This window comes from Actinia tenebrosa, unplaced genomic scaffold (assembly GCF_029948245.1).
Source record: "Actinia tenebrosa isolate PJP-AT-01 unplaced genomic scaffold, QUT_ActTen_1.0 PGA_scaffold10__47_contigs__length_13832649, whole genome shotgun sequence".
Classification (NCBI taxonomy): domain Eukaryota; kingdom Metazoa; phylum Cnidaria; class Anthozoa; order Actiniaria; family Actiniidae; genus Actinia; species Actinia tenebrosa.
Genome location: NW_028292570.1, coordinates 3,097,385 through 3,121,316, shown reverse-complemented (window position 1 = coordinate 3,121,316; position 23,932 = coordinate 3,097,385). Strand labels below are relative to the sequence as shown.

The window sequence follows — 23,932 nt, the reverse complement described above, 5'->3', positions numbered from 1 at the left end:
CATCTTTCTTGTTCGATTGAGTACAGAGGGCCTAGCAAGGGGGTCATTCAAAAATGAAGTTGTTATATTCGCACCTAAAATTCACTTGTCCAAAATCGATCCACTATCGAATACGGTAAAGAAAATCGTGTTTTTAAGTCAATAAAGTAAAGAGAAAAAAATGGTCAAAAATCCAGTATTCTGTCCATACATTCCCTTTTAAACGCTTTTTGCAGGACAGGGAAGGACTCGTACTAAGAAATCTTGAATTTCTCTGCCTGTACATCCACTACAGGCATAAATTAAAAAGTTTATTCAGCTTTCATGATCTAGCATCTCATCCAGATAGATAGATTTCTAATATCCAGAAAAACCAAAGAGGATAAAGCCGTTGTTTGTGTTACTTGCTAGCTACTTGTCTGCCTTTATTCTTGTTCGAATGAGTACAGAGGGCCTAGCAAGGAGATCATTGAAAAATGAAGTTCTGACATTCGCACCTAAAATTCACTGGTCCAAAATCGATCCACTATCGAATACGGTAAAGAATATCGTACTTTTGAGTCAATAACGTAAAGAGGAAAAAATGGTCAAAAATCCAGTATTCTGCCCATACATTCCCTTATAAACGCTTTTTGCAGGACAGGGAAGGAGTTGAACTACCAAATCTTGAATTTCTCTGCCTGTACATCAACTAGAGGCATAAATTAAAAAGTTTATTCAACTTTCATCATCTAGCATCTCATCCAGATAGATAGATTGCTAATATCCAGAAAAACCAAAGAGGATAAAGCCGTTGTTTGTGTTACTTGCTAGCCTCTTGTCTGCCATCTTTCTTGTTCGATTGAGTACAGAGGGCCTAGCAAGGGGGTCATTCAAAAATGGAGTTCTGACATTCGCATCTAAAATTCACTGGTCCAAAATCGATCCACTATCGAATACGGTAAAGAAAATCGTGTTTTTGACTCAATAACGTAAAGGGGAAAAAATGGTCAAAAATCCAGTATTCTGCCCATACATTCCCTTTTAAACGCTTTTTGCAGGACAGGGAAGGACTTGTACTAAGAAATCTTGAATTTCTCTGCCTGTACATCAACTAGAGGCATAAATTAAAAAATTTATTCAACTTACATCATCTAGCATCTCATCCAGATAGATAGATTGTTAATATCCAGAAAAACCAAAGAGGATAAAGCCGTTGTTTTTGTTACTTGCTAGCCTCTTTTCGGCCATCTTTCTTGTTCGATTGAGTACAGAGGGCCTAGCAAGGGGGTCATTCAAAAATGAAGTTCTGACATTCGTACCTAAAATTCACTTGACCAAAATCGATCCACTATCGAATACGGTAAAGAAAATCGTGTTTTTAAGTCAATAACGTAAAGAGAAAAAAATGGTCAAAAATCCAGTATTCTGCCCATACATTCCCTTATAAACGCTTTTTGCAGGACAGGGAAGGACTTGTACTAAGAAATCTGGAATTTCTCTGCCTGTACATCCACTACAGGCATAAATTAAAAAGTTTATTCAGCTTTCATCATCTAGCATCTCATCCAGATAGATATTTTGCGGGTAACCAGAAAAACCAAAGAGTACAAAGCCGTTGTTTGGGGTTGTTGATAGCCTCTTGTCTGCCATCTTTCTTGTTCGATTGAGTACAGAGGGCCTAGCAAGGGGGTCATTGAAAAATGGAGTTCTGACATTCGCATCTAAAATTCACTGGTCCAAAATAGATCCACTATGGAAAACGGTAAAGAAAATCGTGTTTTTAAGTCAATAACGTAAAGAGAAAAAAATGGTCAAAAATCCAGTATTCTGCCCATACATTCCCTTATAAACGCTTTTTGCAGGACAGGGAAGGACTTGTACTAAGAAATCTTGAATTTCTCTGCCTGTACATCCCCTACAGGCATAAATTAAAAAGTTTATTCAACTTTTATCATCTAGCATCTCATCCAGATAGATAGATTGCTATTAAGCAGAAAAACCAAAGAGGATAAAGCCGTTGTTTGGGGTTGTTGATAGCCTCTTGTCTGCCATCTTTCTTGTTCGATTGAGTACAGAGGGTCTAGCAAGGGGTTCATTGAAAAATGAAGTTCTGACATTCGCATCTAAAATTCACTGGTCCAAAATCGATCCACTATCGAAAACGGAAAAGAAAATCGTGTTTTTAAGTCAATAACGTAAAGAGAAAAAAATGGTCAAAAATACAATATTTGCCCATACATTCCCTTATAAACGCTTTTTGCAAGACAGGGAAGGAGTTGAACTACCAAATCTTGAATTTCTCTGCCTGTACATCCACTAGAGGCATAAATTAAAAAGTTTATTCAACTTTCATCATCTAGCATCTCATCCAGATAGATAGATTGCTAATATCCAGAAAAACCAAAGAGGATAAAGCCGTTGTTTGTGTTACTTGCTAGCCTCTTGTCTGCCATCTTTCTTGTTCGATTGAGTACAGAGGGCCTAGCAAGGGGGTCATTGAAAAATGGAGTTCTGACATTCGCATCTAAAATTCACTTGTCCAAAATCGATCCACTATCGAATACGGTAAAGAAAATCGTGTTTTTAAGTCAATAAAGTAAAGAGAAAAAAATGTTCAAAAATCCAGTATTCTGCCAATACATTCCCTTATAAACGCTTTTTGCAGGACCAGGGAAGGACTTGTACTAAGAAATCTTGAATTTCTCTGCCTGTACATCCACTACAGGCATAAATTAAAAAGTTTATTCAACTTTTATCATCTAGCATCTCATCCAGATAGATAGATTGCTATTAACCAGAAAAACCAAAGAGGATAAAGCCGTTGTTTGGGGTTGTTGATAGCCTCTTGTCTGCCATCTTTCTTGTTCGATTGAGTACAGAGGGTCTAGCAAGGAGTTCATTGAAAAATGAAGTTCTGACATTCGCATCTAAAATTCACTGGTCTAAAATCGATCCACTATCGAAAACGGTAAAGAAAATCGTGTTTTTAAGTCAATAACGTAAAGAGCAAAAAAATGGTCAAAAATACAATATTCTGCCCATACATTCCCTTATAAATACTTTTTGAATGACAGGGAAGAAGTTGTACTACGAAATCTTGAATTTCTCTGCCTGTACATCTACTAGAGACATAAATTAAAAAATTTATTTAACTTTCATCATCTAGCATCTCATCCAGATAGATAGATTGCTAATATCCAGAAAAACCAAAGAGGATAAAGCCGTTGTTTGTGTTACTTGCTAGCCTCTTGTCTGCCATCTTTCTTTTTCGATTGAGTACAGAGGGCCTAGCAAGGAGATCATTGAAAAATGGAGTTCTGACATTCGCACCTAAAATTCACTGGTCTAAAATCGATCCACTATCGAATACGGTAAAGAAAATCGTTTTTTTAAGTCAATAAAGTAAAGAGGAAAAAAATGGTCAAAAATCCAGTATTCTGCCCATACATTCCCTTATAAACGCTTTTTGCAGGACAGGGAAGGACTTGTACTAAGAAATCTTGAATTTCTCTGCCTGTACATCCACTACAGGCATAAATTAAAAAGTTTATTCAACTTTCATCATCTGGCATCTTATCGAGATAGATATTTTGCGTGTAACCAGAAAAACCAAAGAGTACAAAGCCGTTGTTTGGGGTTGTTGATAGCCTCTTGTCTGCCATCTTTCTTGTTCGATTGAGTACATAGGGCCTAGCAAGGAGATCATTGAAAAATGGAGTTCTGACATTCGCATCTAAAATTCACTAGTCCAAAATCGATCCACTATCGAAAACGGTAAAGAAAATCGTGTATTTAAGTCAATAACGTAAAGAGCAACATATGGTCAAAAATCCAGTATTCTGCCAATACATTCCCTTATAAACGCTTTTTGCAGGACAGGGAAGGACTTGTACTAAGAAATCTTGAATTACTCTACCTGTACATCCACTAGAGCCATAAATTAAAAAGTTTATTCAACTTACATCATCTAGCATCTTATTCAGATAGATAGATTGCTATTAACCAGAAAAACCAAAGAGGATAAAGCCGTTGTTTGGGGTTGTTGATAGCCTCTTGTCTGATATCTTTCTTGTTCGATTGAGTACAGAGGGCCTAGCAAGGGGGTCATTGAAAAATGAAGTTCTGACATTCGCCCCGAAAATTCACTGGTCCAAAATCGATCCGCTATCGAAAACGGTAAAGAAAATCGTGTTTTAAAGTCAATAACGTAAAGAGAAAAAAATGGTCAAAAATACAATATTCTGACCATAGATTCCCTTATAAATACATTTTGAAGGACAGGGAGGAAGTTGTACTGCGAAATCTTGAATTTCTCTGCCTGTACCTCTACTAGAGACATAAATTAAAAAATTTATTTAACTTTCATGATCTAGCATCTCATCCAGATAGATAGATTGCTAATATCCAGAAAAACCAAAAAGGATAAAGCCGTTGTTTGTGTTACTTGCTAGCCTCTTGTCTGCCATCTTTCTTGTTCGAATGAGTACAGAGGGCCTAGCAAGGAGATCATTGAAAAATGAAGTTCTGACATTCGCACCTAAAATTCACTGGTCCAAAATCGATCCACTATCGAAAACGGTAAAGAATATCGTGTTTTTAAGTCAATAACGTAAAGAGAAAAAAATGGTCAAAAATCCAGTATTCTGCCCATACATTCCCTTATAAACGCTTTTTGCAGGACCAGGGAAGGACTTGTACTAAGAAATCTTGAATTTCTCTGCCTGTAATCCACTACAGGCATAAATTAAAAAGTTTATTCAACTTTCATCATCTAGCATCTCATCCAGATAGATAGATTGCTAATATCCAGAAAAACCAAAGAGGATAAAGCCGTTGTTTGTGTTAGTTGATAGCCTCTTGTCTGCCATCTTTCTTGTTCGATTGAGTACAGAGGGCCTAGCAAGGGGGTCATTCAAAAATGAAGTTGTTATATTCGCACCTAAAATTCACTTGTCCAAAATCGATCCACTATCGAATACGGTAAAGAAAATCGTGTTTTTAAGTCAATAAAGTAAAGAGAAAAAAATGGTCAAAAATCCAGTATTCTGTCCATACATTCCCTTTTAAACGCTTTTTGCAGGACAGGGAAGGACTCGTACTAAGAAATCTTGAATTTCTCTGCCTGTACATCCACTACAGGAATAAATTAAAAAGTTTATTCAGCTTTCATGATCTAGCATCTCATCCAGATAGATAGATTTCTAATATCCAGAAAAACCAAAAAGGATAAAGCCGTTGTTTGTGTTACTTGCTAGCTACTTGTCTGCCTTTATTCTTGTTCGAATGAGTACAGAGGGCCTAGCAAGGAGATCATTGAAAAATGAAGTTCTGACATTCGCACCTAAAATTCACTGGTCCAAAATCGATCCACTATCGAATACGGTAAAGAATATCGTACTTTTGAGTCAATAACGTAAAGAGGAAAAAATGGTCAAAAATCCAGTATTCTGCCCATACATTCCCTTATAAACGCTTTTTGCAGGACAGGGAAGGAGTTGAACTACCAAATCTTGAATTTCTCTGCCTGTACATCAACTAGAGGCATAAATTAAAAAGTTTATTCAACTTTCATCATCTAGCATCTCATCCAGATAGATAGATTGCTAATATCCAGAAAAACCAAAGAGGATAAAGCCGTTGTTTGTGTTACTTGCTAGCCTCTTGTCTGCCATCTTTCTTGTTCGATTGAGTACAGAGGGCCTAGCAAGGGGGTCATTGAAAAATGGAGTTCTGACATTCGCATCTAAAATTCACTGGTCCAAAATCGATCCACTATCGAATACGGTAAAGAAAATCGTGTTTTTGACTCAATAACGTAAAGGGGAAAAAATGGTCAAAAATCCAGTATTCTGCCCATACATTCCCTTTATAAACGCTTTTTGCAGGACAGGGAAGGACTTGTACTAAGAAATCTTGAATTTCTCTGCCTGTACATCAACTAGAGGCATAAATTAAAAAATTTATTCAACTTACATCATCTAGCATCTCATCCAGATAGATAGATTGTTAATATCCAGAAAAACCAAAGAGGATAAAGCCGTTGTTTTTGTTACTTGCTAGCCTCTTGTCTGCCATCTTTCTTGTTCGATTGAGTACAGAGGGCCTAGCAAGGGGGTCATTCAAAAATGAAGTTCTGACATTCGTACCTAAAATTCACTTGACCAAAATCGATCCACTATCGAATACGGTAAAGAAAATCGTGTTTTTAAGTCAATAACGTAAAGAGAAAAAAATGGTCAAAAATCCAGTATTCTGCCCATACATTCCCTTATAAACGCTTTTTGCAGGACAGGGAAGGACTTGTACTAAGAAATCTTGAATTTCTCTGCCTGTACATCCACTAGAGCCATAAATTAAAAAGTTTATTCAACTTTCATCATCTAGCATCTCATCCAGATAGATAGATTGCTAATATCCAGAAAAACCAAAGAGGATAAAGCCGTTGTTTGTGTTACTTGCTAGCCTCTTGTCTGCCATCTTTCTTGTTCGATTGAGTACAGAGGGCCTAGCAAGGGGGTCATTCAAAAATGAAGTTGTTATATTCGCACCTAAAATTCACTTGTCCAAAATCGATCCACTATCGAATACGGTAAAGAAAATCGTGTTTTTAAGTCAATAAAGTAAAGAGAAAAAAATGGTCAAAAATCCAGTATTCTGCCAATACATTCCCTTATAAACGCTTTTTGCAGGACAGGGAAGGACTTGTACTAAGAAATCTTGAATTTCTCTGCCTGTACATCCACTACAGGCATAAATTAAAAAGTTTATTCAACTTTTATCATCTAGCATCTCATCCAGATAGATAGATTGCTATTAACCAGAAAAACCAAAGAGGATAAAGCCGTTGTTTGGGGTTGTTGATAGCCTCTTGTCTGCCATCTTTCTTGTTCGATTGAGTACAGAGGGTCTAGCAAGGGGTTCATTGAAAAATGAAGTTCTGACACTCGCATCTAAAATTCACTGGTCTAAAATCGATCCACTATCGAAAACGGTAAAGAAAATCGTGTTTTTAAGTCAATAACGTAAAGAGCAAAATATGGTCAAAAATCCAGTATTCTGCCCATACATTCCCTTATAAACGCTTTTTGCAGGACCAGGGAAGGACTTGTACTAAGAAATCTTGAATTTCTCTGCCTGTACATCCACTACAGGCATAAATTAAAAAGTTTATTCAACTTTCATCATCTAGCATCTCATCCAGATAGATAGATTGCTAATATCCAGAAAAACCAAAGAGGATAAAGCCGTTGTTTGTGTTACTTGCTAGCCTCTTGTCTGCCATCTTTCTTGTTCGATTGAGTACAGAGGGCCTAGCAAGGGGGTCATTGAAAAATGAAGTTCTTATATTCGCCCCGAAAATTCACTTGTCCAAAATCGATACACTATCGAATACGGTTAAGAAAATCGTATTTTTGACTCAATAACGTAAAGAGCAAAAAATGGTGAAAAATCCAGTATTCTGCCCATACATTCCCTTATAAACGCTTTTTGCAGGACAGGGAAGGAGTTGTCGTACACCAAACCGTGCATAATGAAGACTGTTTTCTAACTGCTATAGTCATCATGGATGAAGCGAGGAACAACAGTTTGAGAAGAAGTTTGGGATTATTTTTTCTCCTTAATAGACATTTACGTCTGAATTGAAATCGATGCTTTAAGCTTAAAATATATTAGCATGGTGTTTAACCATGAAAAGATTGAAATGAGTTTGTATAGTGATTGTTCTCGAATAAACGCCTCCAATAGTAGAACATAAGTCGAGAGTGGAACGCAAACTATGGCATCTCTATGGCAATAAAAACAGTAGAAGCAATTTTATATTTAAAAGGACATTCTATCTCAATATTAGACAATTGTGTCTGAAGTCAAATCGATGCTCGAAGCTTGAAAATATATTCGCATTTTGTAATAGTTGTGTAATAAAATACTTAAATTGGGTTTGTTTGATGATTGTTCTTGTGCAACGCGTTCAACAATTGAACATAAGTCGAGAGTGGAACCCAAACTATTACATCTCTATGGCCATGGAGACAGTAGAAGTGATTTTGTGATAAAATGAAGATGTGTTTGTACATTAAAGTATCACGTTCGTTGATGATTTTATCCACCTTATAGCTATAACAAGGCGACAGCAAGTATATTTGATGATTGAAATTATGGTTAAGCACCTCCCCATTCCTACCTCTCCACTCCACTATGTGTCGTTCTTCTCCTAACCCTTCTCTCGTGTTCTGCCGCTAACCCCCGCATACATTATAATTGCACTGTATTCGAACTTACATAAATTTTACTACTCACGTTTTTTGTTTTTACAATATCCATTCCCTTGGAATAAAGCCTTCCTTTTTATCCTCGCTAGTGGTATCTATGGTAACTGTATGACCACTCTCTGTTTTAACATGTGATCTGGAATAGACACAAGTCAGGGATTCTTGGACATCTCTTTTGATTTCCTGCTTGATTAAGATGAAAAGAAATGGCAAAATTAGTGGAATAAATTTACAGATTCTCACTGAGTATCCTTATACATTTCCTTTTCAAAAAAGCCATATTTTAAATTCATTTCTAAACATAACTACGTCAAAACACTTCTTCAAGTAATGTCAGACTTTTAACCTTTATTTTAACTCTAAACACATTTAAAACATTTTTATCGATCCGACACTCCAATTTAAAAAAAGTCCGATCCAATGACTCAATCCAGATCCGAATATTCCATAATTTTTGATTTTAAAGATAACACTACGAAATTCTAAAAGAGCAAGCGAAATGGGTATCAATGCTGTAATTAGTTTTGCTTTATTCCTTAAAAAAGTAATGGTTTTACAAGCATCAAATTACCGGCCTGCAAACAACTTGTATACGTCATTATTTACTCCTCCCCCTCCCACAAGGGATTGGGTATTATAATTAGGCTTCCTGTACTAAATATATAGCAGCCAAGATTAGGAGTTTTTTGAGCATTTGAATCAATAAGTCAAAGCAAATACGGTCATTCCGATCGTATTGTACATTAAATACGATCAAGGATACTCTTAAATATGGTCATTTGAAAAAGGATACCCTTAAATACGGTTAAGGATACTCTTAAATAAGGTCATTTGAAAAAAGGATACTCTTATAATCATAATCGAAAAGGTCCTTTCACTGGATGTGAACTCCATTAAACCATGATTATTTCACATAAAGTGAAAGGACCTTTTTCATGATCGGAAAAAAATTTTTCATCTTCAGTTCTATTTTACTGAACCTTTAGTCTTTCACAATCACACAAAATCTACCTTTTATTATATTATCAAACTACAAGTGCTAGGAATTAAAAACAATGACTTCCAAATGAGTTTTAAACGTAAAGCATTCAAGAAAAATTTAATGACTACATCCCGGGCGGACAAGGAGAACATAAAAATACTATAAATGTATGTAATTTGGTCTGTGAGGGGCCCGTGAAACGCACTCTACGCCCGTGATGTAGTGTTTTCTTCAAAACACACCATTCAATCACAATCGAAGCCTGTTATTCTTTATCCTTCTACTTTATTGTATCATCAAGCTATCGTACAAGAAGCCGAGCCTAATGAGGATGGATTTCTAACCGCTACAGTCATCATGGACGTAGCAACGAACAACAAGTTTGAGACTTTTTAACTCCACAATACACAATTATGTCTTAAGTTAAATCGACGCTTGAAGCTTAAAAATATAGCATTTAGTAAACTGCGTAGCCACAAAATAAATAAATAAATAAGTAAATAAATTGAGCTAGTTTTGGTTTTTATTTTTGACTATGTATTTTTATGTTTGTCTATGTATGGCCATGTATGGCTATGCATGGCTATGTATCCGCATGCAAGCTTGAACCTAGTACGCATAAGTATTCCAATGTATGGCTATAAAAACCTATATATATATTCATGTATGTACATGTATATGCAATGTACATATATCGCTAATCACCTTTCCATACGGCCACGGACGGCAGTCAATGGCTAGCGCAATACCAAACCAGCGCCTACATGGACTACACACACGACAACCAGCGTCTACACGGGCGACTATATGGAATACACACACACACGACAAGCATTCGTCCATGAAGGTCATACCATCCGAGACTCGTGACAAGACGACAAAAAAAACCATGGAAGACGAAGCGGTGCCGGAAGTGAAAAAAGCTCGTCTTGAAACAAGCCCTCCACTCTATGGATCGCTAGAATTAATATACCACAACTCAACTGAAAAGCAACGTGCAAGGTGAGCAAATTTGTAGTCACTTTGGCGGCATTTGTTTTGCCGTGAGAAGTCAAGTCTTTGCACGAGTAGAAAGAACTCTCCAGATAAAGACGCTACTCTGATCATTGCTTCACTGATTCTCGATTTTATAGCCAAAAGTTAATTTAGTGCAACTCTAAATAATGCTTTTATCTCTTGAGAATGTTCTTATTTAGTAACTTAAAGATCTGAATTCAAATTATGCGAATTTTCCAAAGCTAATACGATCCCAAATAATATGATATTCCATGCAAACCATGTGATCTTGGCACTATATTAATACAAATAAAAGTCTTTATGTCTAGACTTTATAAAAAGATTTAAGAGATTTTTACTCAAAAAAGCATTGAATGCTTCCCCCAGGGCAAGACTTCTGCGATCTAAAAAGATCGTTGTAAGATTTGTATATTTTTAAGACCTATAAATTCTATTAGACATTTCCGATTTAGCGGCATAGGGAAAGTATATTCCGCATTCTATAATCCGACCGGAATAGCATAAATTAAAAAGAGCTATCATCATTTTATTCCAGATTTAACCAATAGAATTTTCAAAACTCCTTATCTTACTGATTTCTCAGCTAGTACAATGTATTATTAGGTAAATAACAACTGCGAAAGTTGTCTGTAACTATTGTTACAGACGTTACTCCTTCGTCTTACTACTATGGTCCTTAATATTTAATCCTCTTACTACGAAGAACTAATGTCCCAAACGTGATATACTTTTGAACTTTCTTATACACCTGTTATATTCAACGCACCAAAACAGTCACAACTGACTAGTAAGCGCTAGTTATTATCAACATATCTTGAGATTTGTTTACAATATCAAGCTAGGAATTTTTCTGCTCTCACTAATAATAAATGTGTTACGCCAGTTTGTTTTACTTTTCCGAAAAGTATATCAAAAAGAACATATATAACACTACAGTGTTTTTAGAATTCTTTTCCTTCGATTAGCAAGAGCACCACTAGTTGCTATTACAAAGGGTTGAAATGGCCTCATGTGTCGAAAAATATCCGAGGTCGCTGAGTAAATTTTCAGCCGGGAAGCCAATGGCGTGCTCTACGCGGATACGAAACGACCTTAGCGCTCTGTTGGCATTCTGTTGTCGTCTGTTGTAAGCAATACGCCTTGGAGTGATAAGAGGTGGGGCGTTAGCGTATCCCCCATCAGCTAGCAGCCTTGCTCGTCGTGGTAGATTCCTTCTTCTTCCATGGCCTATAGCAAGAAGTCGTCTGTATGACTCCGCATCGTTCATGTGCCCCGGAAATCTGCAAGACGTTTGTTAACTGTGAATACGTGTAGTACTAAATTTTGCTTATGTTTGTGTTTGTTTATATATGCAGTAAAATAGCAGCTAGATCGAAATACTTATGCACAATGTGACAACGCTACTATATAGCAAACTTACCCAGCTACAAGGAGTAAATTCAAACCATCTGCAGCATCAGCAGCTGTACTCTTACTGGTTCCGAAAATAAATGCCAGAACATGAAGTTTTAGGTATTGTCTCAACCACATAATCACCAGTAGAACTCTGTTGCTGACGTCAAGATTACAAGATCTTCTTCTACCTGTAGTTGGCACCCGAGGTGTGTGTCTCGGACGGGTAACTTCTATACCAATTCTTCGTACAATAGCATCAAAGGATTCTGGTGTTTCCCCGGTCATGTACCATGTGTGGATTTCTTCGTGCTAAACAATAAACATCTCTGCCACATGTTACGATGGTTAAGCAGCTGATTGCCAAAAAGTCGGGCTAGGAGATTAGCCCCTGTTGGTGCCGTAGAGACAAGCGCAACAAGTGTGATGAGCAGGTTCCCTTTTACATGCATAGGAAATAAAGGGACCAAACGTTTTGGTCTTTGAGGACTCAATTTTATAGCTGCAAAGATACACAGCAGGGTTACTACAATAAACATTGGGAAAGGTGGGACATCCATTGTTGACTGACGCGAACAGGTAGTGTATTAAATGTATATGCAACTTTTCCGTTCGCAGTCACGAAACCAAACAAAAATATTTTTAAAAAAACATTACGACCAGTGCACGTGTGCACGTGCCTATGTATGCAAATTTTTAGGGCTCTTTTCACTTTTCTTAATCCTGCGAGAAAGGCGCGATGGACAACAACAAGCAAAGAAAACCAAGGAAAAACTACACTCAAGTGGAAGATACTCTTCTTCTTCAAGCTGTGCAAACATGTGGAAGAGAGTGGAAAAGTGTTTTGAGTTTTATGAGAAGGCATGTTGAGGTTTTGGGAGAAGCAGGTGATCAGTATTTGGCTGAAAGAAATTCCAACAAAGTGTTGGAGGAGCAATTAAGGAAGAGAGCTACTTAACTGCGTAACAACCTCTTCCTTCATGGTAAGAATGCTGTTGACTAAAGAAGAAAGGACTCTCAATAACGGTATTATATGGAGTGCGATGATTCTTTTATTTCCTGGTAGGAATGCCAGTGAAGCAAGCACGTCAAATAAAATAATTGATGAAGAATACTCGTCCGCATTCAGTGTGGAATAAACTTGTAATAAAGATACTGAAGAAGTTGAAGACATTTGCAGAGCTATCAATGACCGCGAAACAAAGTATGTGTTAGATGCAGAAAAGAACGAACCAAATGACGACCCTGCTGACATCCTTACACGAATCAAGAAAACAAGAGAAAGCGAGAGGATGGAAGACAGGTAATTTATAAGCAGACAGAATTACTTTGAACGTTGCTCATACCTATTTGATAATAAAACCTCGTTAATTTTGCTATTATCCTTTCAGGAAAAGACCTCTCAAGGAAAGCTCAAAGTCAAGTAAAAAGCTGAAGTCATCTAGGAACTCCCAGGTCACCAGAGAGAAAAAACTGGACAGCTTACTCGAAGCAATCCCCGCCGTTCTTGATGCGGCCCAAAGTGCTGCACGAGAGCACCAGAAAGCATTAAAAAGCTGGAGGGCAGTTCATGGTCTTGACGTGACAGATTCTTTGTCAGATGAAGACTAGCACCTTATATGCTTTATGAGTTCTGTTCACGTTATTAGTAAATAGACATTAAGCATCACGTTTTTTCTTACCGCAGAGCCTGGCCGGCATGGGCACGTTTTTGTTCTTTCCCTGTAATTTAACTAGTACCTTTTACAAACCTTTTCACCAAAGACAAAGGTTATTTTATTATATATCTATTGCTTCTTGAAAAGCTTTTCAACTTCTTTTTACTTTTTTTTCGTTTGCGTAGCACAAATGTTTGTCGAAAACACGAGATTCTTACTGAATCTCTCAAATATCTTGTTTTGTTCTGAATTTCAACGCATTGGTTATGTGCACAGCCATTTCCACTGTAGAAGAACTAACAGAGAACTTGAATAAAATCCTGTTTTTCCCCGCAGAGGGGGTACAGAGTTGGGAAGCAAGTGCGTGTTTACAGGCAGTGAACAATCTCAGTAGGCATCCACATATCAACTATATGTTAGCGATACGTACGTGTCCATGCAGAAGGAAAACTTCTCGAAAATAATAACCGTAGTGATATTCTACATTATATGCTAGCATTCTTAGTTCTTTTATAAATTTAAGGGCGAGCATTTACATTAGTATATTATGAACGCAACTTTTTTATATAACTGCGTTTCAACGGGACGAGATCTTATTCTCGAGCACACTGCTCGTCAGTTAAGCTAATAAAACAGGTAGTGTTAACGATTATAATTGTGCAATACCTTAAGTTAAATAAAACAGGTCTACTGAAAGCTGTTTCATTATCTTATTGAATTTTATGGTCATAACGATGATTCTAGCCTTATTCCGCTGGTTAATGCTTATTCCGCTAGTATATGCCTATTCCGCTCATATGCCGCTAAATCGGAAATGCCTATTGCATCTAGGTTTCAAAAGCGTAGGAGGTAGCTAAATATACAGTATATGCTATGTATATCTTTCTAGCTACATTGGATTAATACTATTCAATATTATCATGGATCTCAAAAGGACTATTGTGATTGTATAAAAAGATCATTTTAGAAGAAAAAATTAACGGACTGGCTATTCGTACATCACCCTTACGGCGACTCGTATTTGCTATTCGTACTGGAGTCAAAAATTTTGTCGATTTTCTCGGGAACCCTGTATATTTACCAACATTTTTCACTCCCGTACGAATTATTCGCGATTGTTATACGGGAGTCGTCAGAAATTCTATTGCGTGACATTTCCCGCCGTGACACTGACCTCAGACTACAATAATAATAATTTCTGGATAATTTCTGGAACTTCACAATGAAATACAGTGAAATACAATGAAATATACTTCTAAGCTGTTTAAACTCGGTATTCATAGTTTCGATATTTTATGATTTCCACAGGTATGAAAAATTAAATGATTTGTTCGTAGAGAAATATGGTCATGCTCCTGCCTTCTATGCTAGAGCTCCTGGTAGAGTCAATATCATAGGTAAGAAGTACATGCCTGCCGTGCTCACTCTATAGATGGATCGGAGACGCACTGCAGTGCAATAATCGCACAGGAAAAAAACAGATTCCGAAATTGGGAATTTCCTTGCATTCCCGACGAATTCCCATCCAATTCCCAGAGAGAACGAAATTGGGAACATGGCACTGATTCCCAATAGTTAGTTTGTTGGGAATTTTGTTTTTCTATTGGGTATTAGAAGGAAATTCCCAACAATAAATCCCAATGTTGAGTGTTCGAATTGGGAATTCAAGGAAATTCCCAACAATTCCCAATTTGGGAATCGGTTTTTTTTCCTGTGATTTTTCCCAGATTGTATGCTTGCCCAAAAACCCTTACAAAGTTGTATCATAGTTAATGGAGCGGAATGGTTGGGAAACCTATTGTTCTTTGTTTTTGTTCGACTTTATCCATTGTTATATGAAGTTGAACCTGCATAGAGAAGGAAACGTTGCTCCGTTTGTTCATAGTATTCGGGAATATAGAAGTTTTTAACCCTAAAAAACGTTCTAAAATACTTATTTGTTAGTTAATCCTTGAAATGTAATTTTCATTTTTAGGTGAACATATTGATTACTGTGGTTATGGAGTCCTTCCAATGGCCTTGGAACAAGATATTGTCATTGCCGCTAGTACAAACACGGATAAGATGCTACATATCAACAACACCAATCCTGAATTCCAGTAAGTTTTAAAACAACAATATTATGAAAAGACATTGCAACAAGATATGTAAGTTAGAGTACTGCAAACCATATAACTGTGAAATATCAGTAAATGAATCTTTTTCTTTTCTTTTCAATTGTTTCATTGTAAGAAGTTGCACAAATTAGTAAATTCAGTAGACCGTAGACCTAACAAAATTTTGCACTAATAAGCCTGAAGCGAGATGACGTTTTACCCCCGTCTCTAGACCATAATCCAGGCATCCCAGACCTCCTATATATCCTATATTTATTATTGTAATTTGTATAGGATCCTATAAAGAGCCTATATTTAAAGAAAACCTCCTATATTTCCTATAAATAGGACTGCTAATTAATACATTTATATTTTACACTGTTTAGCATGTTTGGCGAAGGAAATAAAATGGCCCCCTTTTTTTTTTTTTGGTTCTGTTTTTTTTTTAATGGCTTTTTAGTTCTGCAAATCATTGCCTGTGCACCCTCCTGATCCCTGGTTATGCCACCAAAAAGTTATCTTAGCTCCTATAAAGTGCATATATTTTTGGGAAAAAATCCTATATTTTCCTATATTTAGAACTTGCACAACCTATATTTCCTATCAAATTTGCCTAAAAAGTGGCTGGGATGCCTGCATAATCCTTTCCACACTGCTTTTGTTCTTTAATTATGACTATTGTTCCTGTATTCATTCTCTAAGGAATCAAAAATTTTAATATCAAAGAATTTTAAAAACTATTATGGTATAGAGTCGGGGGTAAAACGTCATCTCTCTTCAGGCTTATTTGTACAAATTGTAATGACATTTTACATAGAACATGCAGAGAGTAATTGTTCAGCATACCCAGGCGCAGATCCAGGAGTTTTAGAAGTATTGCAAAGGTTTTAACAGGAATTTGAGGAAAAGAGAGAGGTGTCTGTTGCTAACCATATACTGACAAAACTTGAGAAATTGGAGGGTGAGGGGGGGGGGGGGTGGGGATGACTAGTCACCTATATTACCACCCCTGGTACCAAACGAGAGTGTAAGCTTCTCATCAAATATGTTTATTTTAGGGATTTTAGTGTGGATACTCTAGAATATCAAATTGATGGAAAAGAATGGTACCACTATTTCCTATGTGGATACAAGGTATGCTTTCTATTAGGAATATAAAATAGCGCGCGTGTCTATATACTGTGATATAAACAGGTTGGGAGCTATAGAGCAAGAGAGAATTCGTAGAGCCGAACACAAGGCATAGTCAAGTGTTTCTTTGACTTCTCGAGTGCTCTACAGCTCCCAGAGTGTTTACATCACAGCATATAGAGACAAGCGGATGTTTTATATTGCTTTTATAAAATATTTTTGAATGATTTTGCGCGAGCATGTCTCTGTCCTCTGATATAAACACGGTAGCCATCCAATCAGCAAGGGCGTTATATCTCAAATATTTTATAAAGTATTTTATGGATTTTTGTTGTTGCTGTTGTTGCTGCTGTTGTTGTTGCTGCTGTTGTTTTCGTTGTACTGTTGTTATTGCTGTTGTTGTTGTTGCCGTTGCTCCTGTTGTTATTGCTATTTGCAACAACAATTAGATTAAATCTGTAAAGAAATGGCTTGGAAGAACAGACCTATAGCAGGCATGAATTCTTCTTTTCTTTTTTTTTTTTTTTCTATACTTACAACTCTCGATTCATTTATTTTCTTTTAGGGTATTGTTGACTTCCCAGTGTTAGCGATACTTGATCCAGTTGGAATGAATTTGATAGTGGATGGTAGTGTTCCTAAGGTGAGATATCACATCTGGGGTCTTCATATCTAGACTTGGCATCACTTGTCAGTTTGTGATGCCTCTCTCCCTTGAATTGAGAGTTTTTTTCAAAGTTCTCCAATTTTCTTCCCTCAAAAAATTCCAATATGATATTAAATTCCATATGAGAGATAGTCTTGCCATAAAAAGCACAGAGGAAACTCTTTCAGGGTTCAATAAGATTGTCAACTGTTGGATTATTTTCATACAATGCTTTTGCTTTTCTAGAGTGCTGGTTTGTCAAGCTCATCTGCTCTTGTTTGCTGCTCTGCACTAGCCACTCTGTACGCCAATAATCTAGAACTGACAAAGGTAATATTTAAACATATACAATTAATAAGTATTTCAAATATTACATTGTGGATTTTATCTAGTAATATATTTTACCCTAATCAATGCAATTATGAATATTTCTTATTTCATCCTCTTTTATATATAGGTATTTATTTATACACCTATTTCGAATATCGTTGTCACACCAAGAGCCTCAAGTAACGAGCCAAGGCTCCAGAGAATGTCGATACTATTAAATATAATTGATTTATTCATGGTTCATGCAAGTGGCTATAGGTCTCCACTAATTATCATCTCAAGCAGCCTTGCTTGGAACAATTTGTGAAGTCAATAAATGAAAATGCACCATGAATAAACTAATTACAGCTAAAAGTACCGGCGTTCTCTGCGGTCTTGGCTTGTTGCTTGAGGCTTTTGGTGCGATGATTTCTGAAATAGGTGTATATTTACTTCTTGTATTAAGTGTATTGAGATTCTTCAAATGTGCATTAAACATTATTATTTATTTTAAAAATTATAATGCATTCATAATCTTATTTATTATTTTCCTTATCTCAGCATGAGTTGGCAGAGATCTGTACTAAATGTGAGAAATACATTGGAACTGAAGGAGGAGGGTATGTAGTTTAGAAGATAAGCTCTTTACCTTTGTATGCAAATTTCAACCATGTGTCATTCCCTAGAGTATCATTTCTTTGTTTAATGGTTGCACATGAGAAGACACATGAATATGGATACAACTCAAACAAAGAATCTTATTCTCATGACCATATGTCATCCCCTAGAGTATTATTTCTTTCCTTAATGGTTGCACATGAGAATAGACATGAATTTGGATACAACTCAATCAAAGAATCTTATTCTCAAGAGAATGACACAAGGTCTGAAATAGGGAAACAAACAATGAAGGTAGAGAGGTCTATTATTTAACATTAGTCAGAACTTTTAGTTACACACATTTATGATTTTGACTGTCGTATCTATAACCTATTAGATGTCCAACTTATTTATCTGGGGTTTTTTTTCAATTTTTTTCTTTTCTTTTCTTTGTTTTTTTTTCTTTTTTCTAGTATGGATCAGGCCATTTCCTTCCTCGCGGAAAGAGGAACAGTAAGTATTCTGTTCATCCATTCCTCCCTCCCTCCCTCTGCCTGTACATCTATCTATCAATCCATCATCTCTATCAATTTCCCCTTATCTTTTCTTTCTTCCATAGGCCAAGTATGTGGAGTTCCACCCCACCAGGGCCACTGACATCAAGCTACCTGATGGGGTTGCGTTTGTCATTGCAAATTGCTTGGTGAGTAATACGTCTACCCAACTTGCTTTCGCTCAACATAAAGCCTTTTTCTTTCCCTTGTAGAATTTCTGACAATAGACATTTTCAGACTATGTGTCATTCCCTAGAGTATCATTTCTTTGTTTAACCGTTGCACATGAGAAGACACATGAATATGGATACAACTCAAACAAAGAATCTTATTCTCAAGGGAATGACATGTGGTCTGAAATGGACTTTATGCCCAAGCTAAAAGTCTCTATTGAATCTTTTACCAGGTTGAAATGAAGAAATCAGAATCTGCAGGAACTCATTTCAATGTTCGAGTTGTTGAATGTCGTACAGCAGCAAAGGTTAGTGGTACAGCTCTTCTTTGACTACAATGCCCACAGTCCACAAAGTTTTGCGGGGTTTTTTTTAATTCAAAAAGGGAAAGGTCAAAACAGTTGTACAATACTAGGGACCCCATTTTATTGATTTTGGTACCGATAACCTCCACCCCACCCCTCAGAGACCTGTTGATAACCCCCACCCCACCCCTCAGAGACCTGTTGATAACCCCCACCCCACCCCTCAGAGACCTGTTGATAAACCCCACCCCACCCCTCAGAGAACTGTTGATAACCCCCACCCCACCCCTCAGAGAACTGTTGATAACCCCCACCACAACATTCAGAGACCCGTATAGATATTGATTCTGAATGTCTTTAGTGACTATTTCTATACAGAAATGCATTGTTTAGCATACATGCAAACAGAGTGAACATTCATTACAGCGATATAATCGACTCTTAGTTTTGGAGATACAAACAACACTAGTTTAGAGCACACAGCCAATCTCTACCTTCTAAATCGATTCTCGTAAGATGTCAATTGTTTTGTCTTTAATTCTTAGTGTAATAATCATAATAATCATAATCATAATAACCATAATAATCATAATAAATATTAATAATAATAAATAATAATAATAATAAATAATAATAATAGTAATAATAAATATTAATAATAGTAATAAAAATAGTAATAATGAATATTAATAATAATAATAAATATTGATAATGATAATAATAAATATTAATAATAGTAATAAAAATAGTTATAATAAATATTGATAATAATGATAATAATAGATAATAATAATGAATAATAATAATAATAAATATTGATAATAATAATGATAATAAATAATAATAGTAATAATAAATATTTATAATAATAATGATGAAAATTGATAATAATAATAATAATAACAGTGTTAAGTTTAATTTCATCTTTATATATAATAGTATTTGGCTAAAGTAAAAGGCCTAGAGTGGAGAAAGATCCGCCTCTTGCGTGAAGTACAAGATGAATTGAACCTCAAGCTTGAGGACATGTAAGTGAAATACTTTTCCTTCCTTTTTCGCCCATTTTTTCTCATGCTTTTCACATGGTTCATCTATCCATTTTTCCATTCATCCATTAAATGCTTTCTGTTCCTACAGGGTTCACTTGGTTGAATCGGAGCTTAAGAAGGAGCCATACACCAAAGATGAATTGTGCAAATTCTTTGATATCACGGTAAGTTTAGTACAATCGAATTCATTCATCATGCCCATCAATCCATCCATCCAACCATCCATCCATCCATCAACACATCCATCCATCCATCCACACATCCATCCATCCATCCACACATCCATCCATCCATCCACACATCCATCCATCCATCTACACATCCATCCCTCCATCCATCCACCAATCCATCCATTCTTATTCATCAATCCATTTCATTCATTTCTGGACCCCATCCATTCAGCCATTCCCATCCATCCATTAATTATTTGTTTTATTTTCCCAGGAAGAAGAACTGATAGAGAACTGCCTGAGTAAGTCCACTGTAGGTGTGAAGAGTCTCAAGCTTCATGACCGAGCCAAGCATGTGTATGCCGAAGCTGATAGGGTACTGAAGTTTAAGCAAATATGCGAAGAAAATCCACCCGATATTATGAAGGCAAGTGGTTGACCTGAATTAAATAGAATAATGTATGGGGATAAAATGTACCTGAAAGGGATTGGATGAACAGATAGGGCCAAACAAAAAAAATAAGTGTTTCCTGTTGCACAATCGACCCTAATTTTCTTGCCAATTTTTGCCGACCCTAATATTTTTCCATTCCCAAATGCACCACAGGGTTCCCAATAAGCTCATTTCCACTGTTGTATCAGTAAAATAATCCGACCTACCGATTCCAATTATTTTTCTCATGCAACAGGAAACACACTTATATTTTTTGTTTGGCCTAGGAATAAGAATGTACCTGAAAAGGGATTGCATGAACAAATAGTAATAAGAATGTATCCTTTTTTCTGTAGGCCCTAGGGAAATTGATGGACGAAAGCTTTGACAGTTGTAGGGACTTGTACGAGTGTAGCTGCGATGAACTCAATGAGCTTGTGGCTGCTTGCAGGTAAGTTATGGCAAAGAAGACCATTGCACCGTGCCGTGCCAACCTGGGTTGCCTAACACATTGCCCAAGAACAGTAGTGATGAAAAACGGAGAACAAGTTAAAAGTTCCTGGCAACTTACTTGATAGGTACTTGCAGCCAATGAGATGCAACTTTGCTATGTATCGCATAGCCCATCTCCTAATTCACAATTCTGTTGCAGTTAAAGTTGCTGTCTTTGACATCGCTTGAAAACTCTCTCCTTCTAAGAGGATTATCCTTCTGTTTTTGTCTCAACAGGGAAGCAGGAGCACTGGGTTCCAGGCTAACAGGAGCAGGATGGGGCGGTTGCACAGTCTCCATGGTTCGCACAGATGCACTAGATGATTTTATATCCAAAGTCACGAAGGCTTATTACTCAAAACCAGGCCACCAGGAGCGAGTCGAGGAAGCGCTGTTTGCTACTGAGCCAGGGTCAGGAGCGGCAGTGCTCTGCTTGGACTAGACTACAACTATTAGAAAATATAAGTCTTTGATGCCTTTGTTCCTTTTGGGGAGGGTATAGATAGATACCTAGATGCTTCAAGAAGCAAGGACATATTACTAGAGGGAGCCCAGTTTTAAAGTTATAAATGATTAGCTTTCCATGGCTTTTTGGGAGATAGTGATTATGGTGAATTGTAGTCTAGCTTGGATACAAGCATTTTTTATTTGCCATATCTTATATTCATTGTTTTTACTCAAGCTAGACCACAATGCATCAATTTTGATTATCAAATTTTAAAAAAGGCCTGTTTGTGTTTTATGGCTCAGTTCTAGTGAAGAATTGCATCATGGTTTAGCTTGGGTACAAAGGCTTTTGTACAGCCTATCTTATGTTTTTTGCGCCCAAGCCAGTCCAGGTTGCATCCTGCTTATCAAAGCCAGAAGACGCCTTTGAGGATGAGGAGAAGGCTATAACAGTATACCATTTTCACTGGTCCCACTTTACTCATATATAAGTTATGGGAGCAGACCTGGTGCAGTTCTCTAAAGAACCACTACATCACAAGGAAAGGAAGAGGGGAATAACAAAATAAAGAGAGCAGCCACAGGTCGAGGGGAGTATAGCAGAGAACTAAAATTCTTATGAGTGAATAAGATACTGCACGACCCTAACAAGTTGGAATAGACTTCTTATAAATTCTCACACATGGGACACTACTGAAAATGAATGAACATAATTTCTTTAGTTTCTGCTCTGCAGTCAACTTATCTAAAGTGGGCTCCCTCTGGTAATACTTGATTGAGGACTGACTTGAGAAGACAGCCTTGGGCGAGCATGAAAGTTTGCAAAATTTCAACCAAAAGGAACGAGTTTGAAGACAAAAAAACACCTTACTTTTTGTTACTTCTCATAGAACAGTTATTTTATGCCCATAACAAGATAGAGTGAAGTCACCAAACCCCTGAAATAGATATTAGACTAATACCAGTGGCGGATCCAGGGGGGGGTTCGAAGGGTTCCACGGAACCCCCCTCGAAGGTTGGATCTTTTAGGTAATAGAAATATTTCTTACATAAATTTTGCTTAAAAGTATCCACGAGGATAATGTTGAACACGAAATGATAAATATTTGCTGTTATAATGTTTAATTTACCATTAAGTTCCGTTACTAGATAGTAAATTAGGTGATTAGAGCCAATTTTTGTTAGACATCGACTAAACAAAAGAGAATTATACACAGTTTAAGAAACGGAACCCCCCTTTGAAAAATCCTGGATCCGCAACTGAATACACTTTAGTAGACCCTAATTCCATCGTTTTCTTTTGTGTACATTTGACTATTACACGTTGACTAGTATTTTCTTATTTCACGGGTTAGAGTGAAGTCATTAAACCCGTGCAATAGATACAAGAATAATACGCTTTCGTAGACCTTAATTCCATTGTTTTCTAGTGTCTATTTGACTATCACACTTTGACTAATATTTTTTATTTCACGGGTTAAATGCCTTCACTCTACTCAATAAAATCATCACTATAATAACCTTACCTTATTGTACTTCACAGCAGAAGATTATTTAGTCCAACTGATATTCTCCTTGAGGCAAATTTATTCAATTTTCATCCCTTTATTTAGACTTCTTTTCCAGAAAACTTATTTTTGTATGTGATTTGTACTTGAGAGAGACTGGGGATACTTGGAACCAGGCTTTCTCTTTAGGAGGGTCATAATGTATGACGGCTACCAGTAATATGTGTACCCTCGTTAAATAAACTCTTAATGTTATCGTTATTTCTTTACTAATGTTGATTTTTAGTTTGAAAACCGAATTCTTAGTTTAAACTTTTTGTATCGAATAAAAAATGTAATAACATTCCTGATTGTGCAAAGTTCAATAATGATTTTTGCCTTGAGTTTGCGCATGAGCGTATACATACGACACGTTAGTAGTCCAAGACGCATCCCACATGGAAAAGAGCGCCTGTGGATGTTAAGGCATCAGCGACAAAACTACCTTAACGGGTATGCTGGTCATAGCAAGGGGTTAATCATCTACGGCCTAGGGGCCGACTAACCTCTCCCTTAGGCTTCGGCCGAGCTTCCTGATCAGTCTGTAAATCCAGGGATAGCGGTGACGGGGTCGAAATCTCCGGCATAGCCGTAAATGCTTCGCGCTGCCATACTGCGCTTCAGCACTGCGTCTGGAGGTATGGCCCTAAAATTTTTTTAAACGAAAATGAAAAAATAAAATCTGCTAGATCAGCTATGG

At 36.7% G+C, this 23,932-nt stretch overlaps 3 protein-coding genes across 3 annotated transcripts in view; 1 reads left to right on the top strand and 2 right to left on the bottom strand.

Annotated features, from left to right (window-relative positions):
• Positions 1–8,401, bottom strand: part of LOC116305818 (uncharacterized) — a 74,728-nt gene extending 66,327 nt beyond the window's left edge. The window contains exon 1 of the mRNA XM_089026519.1: positions 8,260–8,401. The gene's annotated coding sequence lies outside the window, so the exon portion shown is untranslated. The remainder of the gene's footprint in view (positions 1–8,259) is intronic.
• Positions 8,402–10,062: 1,661 nt separating this feature from the next.
• Positions 10,063–23,536, top strand: LOC116295842 (N-acetylgalactosamine kinase). Its single transcript, XM_031703796.2, has 15 exons — positions 10,063–10,215; positions 14,589–14,677; positions 15,256–15,379; positions 16,435–16,510; positions 17,073–17,150; positions 17,400–17,483; positions 18,024–18,082; positions 18,536–18,575; positions 18,682–18,765; positions 19,023–19,097; positions 20,034–20,122; positions 20,232–20,307; positions 20,588–20,740; positions 21,103–21,197; positions 21,476–23,536. The coding sequence occupies exons 1-15, from the start codon at positions 10,103–10,105 to the stop codon at positions 21,678–21,680; spliced, it is 1,440 nt and encodes a 479-aa protein (XP_031559656.1). The 5' UTR covers positions 10,063–10,102; the 3' UTR covers positions 21,681–23,536.
• LOC148912781 (uncharacterized) lies at positions 10,738–11,910 on the bottom strand. Its single transcript, XM_089026911.1, has 2 exons — positions 11,651–11,910; positions 10,738–11,510 (listed from the first exon to the last, which is right to left on the bottom strand). The coding sequence occupies exons 1-2, from the start codon at positions 11,908–11,910 to the stop codon at positions 11,207–11,209; spliced, it is 564 nt and encodes a 187-aa protein (XP_088883037.1). The 3' UTR covers positions 10,738–11,206.
• Positions 23,537–23,932: the final 396 nt, after the last annotated feature.

Coding starts and splice junctions, on each gene's coding strand:
- LOC116295842 (XM_031703796.2), top strand. CDS start 10,103: ATGGAAGACGAAGCGGTGCCGGAAGTGAAAAAAGCTCGTCTTGAAACA. Junction 10,216..14,588: donor ACTGAAAAGCAACGTGCAAG/GTGAGCAAATTT, acceptor TGATTTCCACAG/GTATGAAAAATTAAATGATT. Junction 15,380..16,434: donor AACACCAATCCTGAATTCCA/GTAAGTTTTAAA, acceptor TGTTTATTTTAG/GGATTTTAGTGTGGATACTC.
- LOC148912781 (XM_089026911.1), bottom strand. CDS start 11,910: ATGACCGGGGAAACACCAGAATCCTTTGATGCTATTGTACGAAGAATT. Junction 11,511..11,650: donor AATTTACTCCTTGTAGCTGG/GTAAGTTTGCTA, acceptor AACGTCTTGCAG/ATTTCCGGGGCACATGAACG.